Source organism: Sesamum indicum, linkage group LG3, assembly GCF_026168435.1.
Source record: "Sesamum indicum cultivar Baizhima isolate 11 linkage group LG3, ASM2616843v1, whole genome shotgun sequence".
NCBI lineage: Eukaryota > Viridiplantae > Streptophyta > Magnoliopsida > Lamiales > Pedaliaceae > Sesamum > Sesamum indicum.
In genome coordinates this window covers 30428881-30442042 of record NC_142659.1, presented here as the reverse complement: position 1 = coordinate 30442042, position 13162 = coordinate 30428881, and the positions used below count along the sequence as shown (strand labels likewise).

Genomic DNA, 13162 nt, shown 5'->3' with positions numbered 1-13162 from the left:
TCAAATCACATAGAATCTATATCTAATTATATAAAATCTTAGAGGAGGAGAGTGTAATTATCCCTATTTAATATGTCAGTCATGTTTAAGACTATTGTACTGTTGTCCTATCAATTAATATTTGGCATTTACTGCACACTGATCAACTATCTTCAAGTAGATGAGTTCTAATTTTGTACGAGCATTTATCTCATTTTTATATAAATTTATTATAATTTATTTCATAATTTTTTATTATGTTAATATATTGATTGAACTGATGTAATACTCAATTTATTAACTACGATTAAATCATGTTTATTAATTACTGCTTCTATATATATATAGAAGTATCTTTGACTAGTAAAATTTTGATAAATGTGCTACTTAATTAAGAATTAAAATGCTCCAAAGCAGTGAATAATTTTTATAAAAAAGATTGAGGGTTTCAAAACAATTACAATGAGTTGATTACATATAATTATTGAGAGTTTGAAAATTTCAAAATCTTTTCAAAATTGTTCCCAAATACCAACAATGAGACCATAATATATATATAAATGAATATTGTAGCATAGACTCAATTTTTCCCAACATAAAATCAATTAATTACATGGAGTTGAGGCAAATTATTTTTAGATTACAATTAAGCTTCGTGACTATATGTAGTCATGTATTCGAATGAATATATTATTTTATTTTAATATATAGTAATCAATTATTTATTTACTGTAATAATAATTACTGATTATTACATATATTATTTGATGGTGATAACAATATGTAAATTAGTATAGTTATTAATAATTAAAATTCATAATATATTTAAGAAAAAATATTGGAGTTAAATTGAGGTGAAGCAGGGCATGGGCATGGGCATGGAAAGGAAAAATTGGATGTAGTGTTTGTGCTAATTAAGCTAACCATTGCAGAAACAAACAAAATAAGAATAACAGAAATAAGTTAATAATCATATGCAATATTCAAGCAAAGAAACACACGACACTACCACTACCACTATATATATCTCCCTTAATTTGTCCTTAAGAAAAAAAAAAAAAGTATAAATATATATATATATAGGTTGTATGATTGAGTTAACGGTCAAGAATGTTGATTAAGGAAGGTCGCGGGATGACAAATACATACAACCTATAGCCTTTCAACAACGTCCAATCTCTTGATGAGGTTTTACGTGATTGGTTATAAGATTGATGTTTTATAATTAAAACATTATGAGTTTGTATTCAACAAGTATATTAATCTCACGTAATAACATATACATATTTCTAATTTTAATTAATTCTCAATACAAATAAATTTATACATATAATAAAATAAAAATAAAAAATGGTGGGCATGCCATTAATAATGATGTGTATATATATAAAATGAGTTGATGCAAGAAACGCACACCCCACTTAATTATTCTTCCAAGTCATCACCAAATACTAAAGTGTGGAGAGATGGATGTTGTAATTACGTGGAGGCTTCAATCTAATTATTTCTGTGGTTATGGCCTAATTAATGACACATCTAATCTATAATTAGAGAGTTAATATCCATTAATATTTTTTTTATTAAAAAAAAAGGAAAAAGATTGGAAGAAATGCATTGAGAAAATAGTTGAACCATTACATTTAATTGATTCCATTTCATTGCTTATACGATAGAAAAATCAGCAGTGAGGGAACCAAATGCATCATAATCTGCACGAGTAGAATTTGTCACGTCCACTGATCCATCTTCTCTAATCAATTTTGGTTGCCCAATTAACTACTTAATTACTTTCGTGAATAAATGAAGATCAATTTGAAATATTTAGTGATATTCTTTTTTTTTTAAATAATTTCTTGAATATATATTTTCTTTGAAGTAAGAGCATGGACTATTATTAATTGAAATAAATCGATTACAATCACAATCATTCATGTCGATATCAATATTTAACAAAGACTATTACAATAATCATATTATGGGTAACAACACCTAGTATTACAGTAGACAACAACTCTTACTATACAATAAACAACACTTATGCACATGGTTTTCCATTTTAATTATTGAGCTTAGAAACTTCATTATCACTCTCAAATTTCTTGTTTAATAAGAAGAGAAAAAGGGGGAATTGGTTTAAAAACAGACATTTCCTAAGTTTAGCATTTTGGTTAACATGTGGTGCCAATTGTATTAAGAGAAACTCAACTAATTAATGAAGTAAACAAAAACAACGTGATGAAACAAACATATGAGAAAATTAAGTGCAAGTTACATATATTAATTAGACATTGGTATGTGGCGGCGCCCAACTACGTACCAACCACATTAGATTCTGCTGAGGTGGTTGTTCTTTCTGCAACCTCCAAACTTGTAATTAACTACATTTTGTTACACCATCATCTCATATAAGAATTTAAAATATAACAACTTTTTTTTTTTATAAATAAATAAATGATCTTTTATTTGATTAAGTTTTATATCATATTAAATGACCATCACATTTTAAAATTTAAATTATTAAAAAATATTAATATTTTTTAACATACTTTGATACTAGTACGGAAAGAATCGCACCTTCTAACTCAATCAAATAATTGATCTCTAATAAACAAATAATAACAGATCATAGAAAGAATCTGGTCGAAAAATATACATGACCAAGTTAGCATGTCATACTTAGTGGTGCAATCCAATCAAATTGGTATGAAGATGTTACAGTTAAATTTCTTTGAGTTTTTCAATAGAGTTTTAAAGGTTACATTTGAAATTGACTTAATTATTCACTTAATAATGAACAGAATATGAATCGAGCTAGTGGTATTTGATTTTCTTTCAGATGTTATTTGGAAAAAATATATTTTAAACTTAATTTGTTAAAGATTCGAGCTTAAATTATGAAATACATCAGAAGTTAATAAATATACTTAAATATATAAATTGTATTTGCGAAGATAATTAACTTTAAATCCGTATGTATAGCAGGACGTAGAACTATAAAGAAATTAAGTAATTTTAAAGAGAATGAGAAAGAGTCTAAGGAGAGCAAATTGTGGTCTCCCGACTACAAAAGTTGTCTTAGAAACTACCGAATTACATACTACAGATGGATACAATCACAGCTCTAATGATTTTAGAATAATAATTCCCATCATAGGCTAATTTTGCTTTTTACCTTCTTTTTTCAAGAATTATTATTTTCGGACACAAATTCATTCTACTTTTTACTATATAGAAATAGAAATGGTCATACATTCACTTCTTCTTCTCTCTCTCTCTCTCACACACAGACAAAGACATAAACTTCAGTTTCATTGTTAGAAGCCAAAGTTTCAGGTGTTCAGCAGCTACAGTTACACTTGGTAAAGAAGCCGTTAGAGTTAATAATGGGGTTTTCCGGCATGTGGATCTGCCTCTTTTCTCTTGTCAGTCTTCTACCCTTTCAGGTGTCTGAGTCTGCAACAGTATTGGTTGATGGAGTTTCAGAGTGGAGAAATCCAAAGGTTCAAATGGGAGACTCTGTCAGTAAGTGTTGTTGATTTTCTTTTTCTGCACAGGAAAGGTTGGCCTGGGTTTAATTTGGTCTCTGTGCTTTTCTCAGTTTTCCAGCACAAATTTCATTACAAGCTCTACATTTTCCAGAACCAGGAAGCTTTCAGTCTCTGCAACTTCACTCAGGCGACTCTCCTCACAAAACCCAATTCTATGTATTACACAGTAAGTTACGTACAGGAGTTTCTTGTTTCAGTTTTCCAGAATGCCCTAGTAATTTGAGACTAACGACACTAATATGTGTGAACTTTACTGTTCGAATTTGAACCAAATGCTGTTCTAGTTTCAATCAGATTAAGGTTCATAGTTGTCTCAATATGCTGATTATTTCATACTTATCGTCGCATACGAATGATTCATTGGAGTGGCATACTTCACGCCCTGGCTTCTTCTACTTCTCCTTCAACAATGGCTCAAACAAAGCATGCCTGGATGGCCAAAAGCTGGCAGTTCTAGTCTCATTACCACCCCATCAAGATCATGCTGGTTCCCCGGAGCCGCCACCGCAACTGGTGGTTGCAGCAGCTCCACAACCAGTCTCCGGCGGCAATGTGGCTTCTTCTACGGCATTCCCTTGGCCGTTTCAGCCCCAAGAATTAGCTTCTCCTAGCCCTGCACCTGATTTATCCCTCCCCGCCAGCAGCCCCATGGGCCCTGATACTGAAGGCCTCCCATTTATCAACAGCAATCCAGCAGTGCCTCTGCCTACCGGTGAAGTTGATTCAGCTACAATTCGTCCTTTGCCTGCATCTGGTCATCAACACTCTCAACAGGTATTCCAACACTTATTAGCATGATTAATTTACTTCTTGTTTTTTTTTAAACAATTAATAAATTGGTGCTATTTTTAGCTTTATATACGTATTATTATATGGTCGAATCCAGATGATTGATGCCAAAGAACAAGGCTTGAAAGAAAAAAGGTGCCCTTTTTACTGGGATTTTCTTAGATTTTGCTATATGACATTTATGGTGTTCTTGATTGGAATGCAGGATTTGGGGTTTTCTGCTGTCCAGAGAGCTTTGAGTTGTATAATTTTGGTGATGATGATTATGATCTAGAGAGAGAGGTCTTGAGGGTGATGATTATACCATATGTAATATAGCTATGTTTGACACTACTTTTGTATCATTACCACTTTGTGTTGGCAAAGCAATCGATTACTTACTACTTTTTCTTTTTTATTTGATTCTTTTGACAACCCATTTTCTTGGGCTTCGTTTGCTTTTTCGACATGAATTATTTGTACTCTGTGAAATTTATGTTGTAATTGTCCCCTGAAACGGTTATAGTTTCATAATCAGAACTAGGAGATTTCACCATTTTCGTTTCTCAACAAATGTATATAAAGAAAAGCATTATATATCACAAATCTGTTTCTCCACCACCTCTATATGAACCGAAAACTTTTTGCATGAATACAAGAAAGCAAGTTATTTCACTTTTTTGAAAATCATTGAACTTCAATTTTCAACTTCTTGTGATCTTACACAAACAAATTCTTGTACAAATTTGAAAGGCTCTCTGGAAATTGAGTATGTTAGCCATGACAAGTAACTGACTTCCAGGATGACTCATAACTTGTATTCATCAATCTTTCCTCCTGCTAGTTTGGTTCTTACTCCTCATAATTTGAAAAACAAACACCACAAACGACAGAAGTATAGTTGACCCAGCAACAAGGGGAATACACATTTTGCACCTTTTTGCCCGAGGCTTGTGTTCCCCCTCCTGTACCGTTCCAGGCTGAGTTTCTGGAACCTCTTCATGCAGTTCATCGGCAGAAGGCCTTTCTTTTTCTTCTTCTTCTTCTTGGTTATCATCTGCTTTATCAGGAACTTGATTGTTGTTTACCTGTTCATCTTGTTTTGCCAATTGTGTCGTACCCAAAGACTCAGCAAGCTCAAGTTCTTGATCTTGTTGACGCTCGGTTATTTCCTGGATTTCAGCCACTGTTTTCTGTGTCTCTGGTTCTTCTTTATGGATTTTGGTTTCCAGGCCTGGTGATGTCTCAATCATTTCATACTCGTTAAGATCTTCTTCGTGTCCCTTATCTTTCTGCCTTGAAACAGGGTGTTCCATAATATCTGTTTCAGAAGGCATTTCATCATTTCTATCTTCTTCTCCATTTCTTGCCTGTCCTAATTCATCCTTCTCCTGGTTCAAAGTCCCTGTTTTTTGAACCTTTTCATCCACAACCTGTAAATTCCCGGTGCCTTCTTTAACAAGCTCCTGCTTTTCCTCAATTTCCTCAATTGCAGTCCCACGAATTCCTTTCACCTGCTTCGGCATTGTAATCGTCAAAGTTGATTCATCCTCGTTAAACTTGGCCTTGATCTTGTCCAAAATCACCCCGTCAGGAATTCTGAAAACTTTCTTGAATCCCTTAGTCTCTGTATCTTTCTTGTACACTTTCCACCCCACCATTACAGTCTCTTTCACCTGCCTTTCACCGCTTATTGCTATTGAAGTCCCATCCTCGTTTATGTCGATCTTTATGTTCCCTCTCTTGTACCCTGCAAAAATTTCAATTTCTTGTAAATAATTCACAGAACAGGAGAAGGGCTACATGAGCTTTATATATAATCAAAACAAGTGCATGATCCGGAAACGAGAACCCTTGAGATGAGCAGTGAGTATGAACATGGCATCTGTTTCCCTGGACAAGAAAAGAGGGCCTGCACGGTCTTTGGCGATCTTGAAATCGGAGGTGAATTCATCGGCGATGCTGGTAAGCTTAAGTCCTAATTCCAGTTCCATTCCTTCTAAATTCTAATGCAATTTTGATATTGGAAAAAATATCAGGGAAAGAGTTTTATTGACGTAGAACAAGTTTGTGGAGAAGGAAAGTACATATGCTTTGCTTCACTTAGTTTGTGAATGGAACAGTGAAAAGCCGACCGCTTATTAGCCTTGGCGGGAAGCTAAGTTCAAACATAAAATAACACGTTTTGTGGATGTTTGTGTTTGCTTCTTTCCAAGGTTTTCCTGTGGGGGTCTGATGATGGGCCATTGTTTCTTTCTTGAACACTGATGAGAAACAATGAAAAACGAGTCAGGATTTCTAGGGAAGTGGTTGACAATTAGTGAGTTTTAAGACCAATATTCCATGGATTTATTTCTTTATCATACAAATTGAGGAAATTCTAATTCAAAACGGATTTCGTCCGACCTGTTTGTATGATTTAATCATTAATTGGGTTCACAACGGGAACCCAATCATTAAGCACTCTAAATCATCTTAATTGGGTTCACAACTAGTAGCACAAGAAACACATACTTTAACTATTTCAATCCAGTTGAGTTCCAGTTTCATGTCTCTCGCCAGAATTTCTCAATCAAATACTTGTCAGCTCAGCAGTAGCAACCACTTTAAGCTGTAAAAAATGAGCTGGAAATTACCATTGGTGATGATTGAAGTCAGAAAGAAAGAAAGATACAAAGCACATTGAATGGGCAGATTCGATAGCAAGTAGGCAAATATAGGGCCCAACTTATTTTACAGCTTATTAGGTGACCCCATAATTGTACTCTCTGTGACCATTTGCATGTTACCAAGACAGGCTTCTGACTCAGAAAAAACAACTTTTAGCTTTTAGCATTTAAAGCTCTACCTATTGTCATTAAGCCAAAAGCCAACCAGCTGCTGCAGATGAAGAGACCCTTTACTATCCTTTGGCCCCTCTACTTTCAAGTTTCTTTCTCCAGCACTCAATTGAGATATTATTATTGATGATGATAGTACAACTGCCAGCCATGTTCCTTCTAGAAATCAACAAGGGTAGGCAGATTATCACCACTGGTTGATTTCTTCTCCAATCTCAAACAGCATGTATGGAGTTGTCTTTGCATGGCCATATTGACAGGTATCTAGGACAAACTTTTAGGAGCAAATGAGTCATAGAGTTTGTACATTATATATAAAATTATGCATCAAGAATCTAATACAGCTTACTAAGCCTGCTCTATAGTATTACTTTGAGCTGAGAAACAGGACAATTTGAGCAACATGTCACATATTCAATGACTTGTGATTGTAGGTCTGAGTTCTTAAACAATGGAGAGAAGGAAAATAGTATTCATGGCAACTTGAGGATAGCGAGGCTGATAATATTTTGACATTTCCAAGACGGCAGTCGTGCGGGCAAACAAGCAAAGAATATTTGGTTAAGAGTGTCGAAGACATCTTTCTTGAATTAGAATTTCAGTAAACTATCGCCACGAAACGTAATTACAGAGTCAAAAATGAAAAATTTACTAAGAAATTTGATTACAACAATTAAAAAAAAAAAAGAGGGAACAATAACATCATGGACAGCAGAAAGTCCAATCTTTCTTCCTAAGTTCTTTACACAATGATCATTATGAGATAAATACAAGACTTTAACCTTTCAACCCTTTTACATTCTAAGAAAATTGCCTCTCATTGATTTCCTTCTCCTAGTCACCTAAGGAAAAACCAAAATTCACAAAACAAATTTCAAGTTCCAATTACCAAAGGCAACTCCATAGATCAAATCTCATCAATCATGACTATTTGGTCGGCTGAGTGACTCCAGACACTCAGTCCTGCTGCGAACAATATGATGGAACACTTCTCTAACCTGGCGTTCTAATGGATCCAGCCCATCCTTTATAGCTTCAAACACACTTCCCATTTCCTCAACTTTCTGCTTCAGTTCCACCTCCTTATCCTTCTTCAATGGGAAGTTGACAGAATCAGTCAGTTCATTCAAAGGCCGAGCGCATTTCTCAAGCTCAATAATCTCCTTTAACAACCCACAAAGATGTCTCCTGTCCCGTCTCTTCGACTCATCCAGAATTATCTCGTGGAGTGAAAGAATCGGGACAGCCCAGAAGAACTGCTTTGTGGCGTGAAACTGCGTCTGAAGACCACGGTCTTGACAGGGGATTGCAGCCACGAGAGCCCACATTGTGAATAAAAGCACATTGCTCATTGTGAAAACAGTCATGCTAAGTCCATGGGTTGACATATTTTCATTAGCTCGTGGAGCCACCAAGTTACCCCCGATTGCTTGAAGCTGCCTAGAAGCGGACCAAGACCTTGAAACGCTCCATGAAAGTGACCTGAAGTGGCCCAAAGATTTTTGCTCCTTCGGCACATTACTACGTCCAAAAGATCGGTTCCTGTGAGCAACATTTGTGTTGGGCTCTTTATCCTCAAGGATTCCAATGGCCAAATCGACTAGGGCCTTCTTTGCGCGGCGAAACTGCCCTTCACCAATGCTCCTCTGATTGTCCAATGCACACAAAACAATCTCCAGCTGTTTCTGCCACTGTCTTATCTGCTCAATTCCATCCCTGATCGCATTACAAACATCCAAAGCCTTAACACTCCTCTCAAAGAAATCCGCAATGGATCTTTCCGCAGGAGGCCTATTAAAATGAGCCTTGTTCTTGAGAACAATCACTCTGAATTCCTCTTGGCAACAGAGGAATGCATCTAAAAGCTTGCGAAGCCAAGAGATCGAGAGCAGCTCGTCCGACTCGGCGGCAGCCAAATCTTGAAAGCGATCGGCGACTTGTTTCTGGAATGCTTCCAATTCAAGTTCTTGTACAGTGGCCTCATGGGTGGACTCCATGGAGTGAACCTGATCTCGGCGTCGGCTCAGAATGGAAAATCCAAAGCCGGAAGAGGATGACGCCTCGTGAAAATCTGTCGTTGGCATTTCTCTCAGCTTACATGCAACAGAAAAATCAAAACTGGAAACAAAATATAGAATCTGGAATTCTGAAAGACCCGCGAGAGACAGCAGAAAAATTTCCAACAAGATCAACAAAAGCTGATAAATTCAAGAATCCGAACTTTCAGTTCTTGTTCCAACAAACAAAAATTTGAACAAAAACGTAGGAAGAAAAAGAAAAAGAAAACAGATGCACGGTAACAAGATCCAATAAAAACTACAAAAATGCAAAAAGGGCAGATCAATTCAAGAATTCTTCCCCATGAAATCCCCTGTTACACAGAGAAAAGTTCAAAGACAAAAGCTTTATGAATCAAATGAAAATCCCATCAATCCTTCTGATACAAACATTTTCTAGAGGAGTGTATGAGAAAGAAAACAAAAACAAAGGAGGATGTTTCTTGAAACCCTAATGAGAAGGAGAGGCTTATATTGGGGGAGATTTGGACCGCGTATTATGGTCTGGTCTGTCGGGAAAAGGAGAGAATATTCATATTATTGAGAATAAGTCTTCATCACAGAAATACATCTCTTTTTTCTTAATTATTATTATTACTGCAAATTAATACGTAAGTGCTAATTAATTTATAGTTTCTTGAGAAGTCATATATAAGTAAAAAAAGTGAAACTTTTGGGGAGGAAAAGTGAAAAGGTAGAATTTGAAGAGGCCAAAAATGATGGGTGGAATTTGTTTACACGCCGCAAACGCGAATTGGACACGCCCTACTTTTTTACTAATCAGCGGGCCATCGCACGAGGACCATTGTTGCTTTTATTTACACCTTCAGTCCTTCAACTTTCTGAAATTGCTATGCACTCACTTAACTTTTTGTGAATGTTCGGTTGAACATTCATCTTTTCTCTTGTTAATTTACAATCTCCAAATTAATAATATTTGGTTCAACAATTAAGTTTATATGAAGGGTACCTTTTCAAAATCTCGACATTACTTTCAAGAAGATTAAATTATTTCAGAACAAATAATTATACCATTTCATTTTCCCCAAATATGTGCTTGGAAATAAAAATGTTACAAGTTAATAATTTTGAATTCATAATTATATTTTTTTGTTTTTACTTTGATGTCCGCAAGCGTGCAATATTGATTGCTTATAAATTTAAGCTGCTTATAAACATAAGATCTCTTTTCTTTAGTGAGATGTCTTTTTAGAACAAACACGTGAGGTTTCTATGAAGCTAAAGCGGACTTTTTTGTCATAAAATGAATCAACGATCCAGTCACAATATGTGGGGATAAGCCATAATTCATCACTTTTGTTCAGTAGTCAGCCACCACAAAAAGACTATATTTCTTGTAGTGTCATCTCTGCACATATGCAAAGATTATAATATGTAAAATCTAAAAATATATATTTTTTAAATCTTGTGTCATAATTTATATTTTATTTTACATATGTGCATTATTGTTTATTTGTACATTGAATGGATAATTTACATATATGATGTATCTATAAAACAAAAAATCAAATATAATATATAGTTAAAATAAAAAAATCATAGTAGTATAGATCAAGACTTTGGTCAATGACAAATTATGCAGAATGAGCTGACACCTGACAGACAAATGTACTTCATTTATGTTTCTAAATATTTTTACAACCTAATCAGCCTCTGCACCTCTGCAAATGTATGCCCAAGAAACTGCAAGAAAACACAATTAGCTGGCTTTGATTTATTAGCATTAAAAAAAATTAGTCACCCTAATTATTCTTTTTTGTTTTTATTAATTTTGTACAATCAATACACATTAGTTGTTCTCACGTGTATGCTGCTTTTTCCAAGAGAAATAGCATAGAGTTGATAAATCCACCAGCTTTTAAACAAAAACAGCCGACAAATCATCCCTGCATTCCTGACAACCTAAAAATATGTATAATTTATGTAATTATGATGATGAATTTTTTTGTGTACGTGTAATTTTTTAAAAATAAAAAAAAATATTTAAATAATATAAATATTTCTAATCATCACACATAATAGTTTTAAAAATAAAAATAATTTAAATAAATAAATTATAAATCATAAATATAGATAGCTATCCCCGTATATTATATGAAGAACCTCAAGATGCAGGGACTTCCAAAATCCAAGAAAAGATATTCCAGTATCTCAAAAAGTAATTATGATTACTATGTGCTAAACTCTGACTCTTCCAATATTTAATTGGTCGTCCTATGAAAATTTAATTCATATAATAAAGTTGCAATTGCTGATCATACAAGATTTACCTTAGTGTATTAGTAAAATAATTTGTCACATATGAACTATATTTTTCTCGAGAAAATTGATAATTACATCATTCGTTCTATTAATTTCTCCTTATAAAAAAAAAAAGACTAAAAATCGTAATAAACTCAACACGTCTTTCCTAGAGGTTCTCTAATCAAGCTCAAATTCTTGGAATTTTTCTTTATTATATATATGATAAATAATAAAGAACATAAACAGCTGCTGTTGTCCATAAATGAATTTATGTAATGTGGGATTGTTAGGGTTTTGGTCATTCCACATACTTCCAATTTATGGTGCAATGTGATTAGGGATATGTGAATGTCCAAAGAAACAAGAACCTTATTATTCATCAATAAAATTCATCTCATTCTTACAGATATCAAGAGAGAAGAGAAGAATGCTCATTAATTATATATTACTGGACAGCTGGGACTAAGTTTAAATCAATATCTAAACATCAAAGATTATTATATACAGAAATGTATACATTTGAGTGGAGCAATCAACAAATCCCTTTGATTTAGGCGTCAGCATCATCAAGCCCTCTGGTTGGCGTTTCCCTTTCAATATCTATGAATGAAGAAACCTACCCACAATTTTCCTCCCAATTGTCTATTTGGATAGGGAGTTAAGTGTTGACATCCAAGCATTAATGAAGTGACAAGATAAGGTTTGGCCCTTCAACTAATGCCCAAAAGTAATCTTTAATGCAAACTGCTGACTAAGCTGGTGATACACCTTTTCCATCACAACATTGGACCAATCACATTCTCCCATTTTTTTTGATTTCTTGACCCATCACTTTGAAATTTTCAAAGGCTGACATGATCAAGGTTAGCATGAATTCATACATGGCCCATTTGGAGACACAGAGAGGCAGGAGAATCTTTTAGTTGTGCAGGCCATTTCTGCAGTTGAATAAAAGTCATCTCTCCAACCATTTGTAGCTTTACTGTATTTTGCATTCTTTCTTTATTTTAAGGTTACATGAAAGTGATTGTGTCCGCTATACTGGCATTTGGCCAACTGCAAAAGATGTAACTTTACAATCTTTAAATTTTCATTTTCTGTCTATTTTTCTTTTACATTTGTAAGATATACTATGTTCAGTCTTTGACATACACTTTTGAAATCACATTTGGAAACAGCAAATGTTCTTGAAGTCTTAGTTGAAACAAACAAATGTAGGAGTCCTGCTTACAATAACAAGAGTGAACTAGTACAGGACTATAACATTCTTCTTGAAAGAGAGTTCTAACAAATGTGTAAACCAATTGTGTGGCCACGGAGCCCTGCAAGTGGCTGCTCCTTTGGACCACTCTTGCAGTTCAGCAGGCAGGACCACCTCCTTTGGCCACACCCTTGCAGTTCAGCAGGCATGGCCAACTCACAAGCTCCTTCACACACACAAAAAGTTATTATAATATATACAGAGAAGTTGGTACGTTCTAAAATTTTGATGCCTGCATAATGCAATGACCATGATAAAATTTGTCTCATGAATATCTGTTGAGTAATGTCAATAGTAAGATCAGCACTTTTCAGTGAAGAAAACCAAGCTACTAGAATACGTCACCAAACAAGGTCCTCATTACTTAAGAAAATTCACAATTGGGCAAAAATCTTGATTTTCAGGAGATACAACGTCAATTTCTTAACAATAAAATTGCAATGT

At 34.4% G+C, this 13162-nt stretch overlaps 2 protein-coding genes and 1 non-coding gene across 3 annotated transcripts; 1 reads left to right on the top strand and 2 right to left on the bottom strand.

Annotated features, from left to right (window-relative positions):
* The first annotated feature begins 3206 nt into the window (after positions 1 to 3206).
* On the top strand, positions 3207 to 4713 carry LOC105159394 (uncharacterized). Its single transcript, XM_011076445.3, has 4 exons — positions 3207 to 3501; positions 3578 to 3693; positions 3894 to 4301; positions 4522 to 4713. Exons 1-4 carry the CDS (start codon positions 3363 to 3365, stop codon positions 4588 to 4590), a joined length of 732 nt encoding a protein of 243 aa, XP_011074747.1. The 5' UTR covers positions 3207 to 3362; the 3' UTR covers positions 4591 to 4713.
* A 235-nt stretch (positions 4714 to 4948) lies between these two features.
* LOC105159595 (HSP20-like chaperones superfamily protein) lies at positions 4949 to 6769 on the bottom strand. Its single transcript, XM_011076708.3, has 2 exons — positions 6148 to 6769; positions 4949 to 6045 (listed from the first exon to the last, which is right to left on the bottom strand). Exons 1-2 carry the CDS (start codon positions 6287 to 6289, stop codon positions 5120 to 5122), a joined length of 1068 nt encoding a protein of 355 aa, XP_011075010.1. The 5' UTR covers positions 6290 to 6769; the 3' UTR covers positions 4949 to 5119.
* Positions 6770 to 7760: 991 nt separating this feature from the next.
* On the bottom strand, positions 7761 to 9741 carry LOC105159393 (protein BYPASS1-LIKE). Its single transcript, XR_016064723.1, has one exon. It is a non-coding gene; the product is annotated as a protein BYPASS1-LIKE (transcript).
* Positions 9742 to 13162: the final 3421 nt, after the last annotated feature.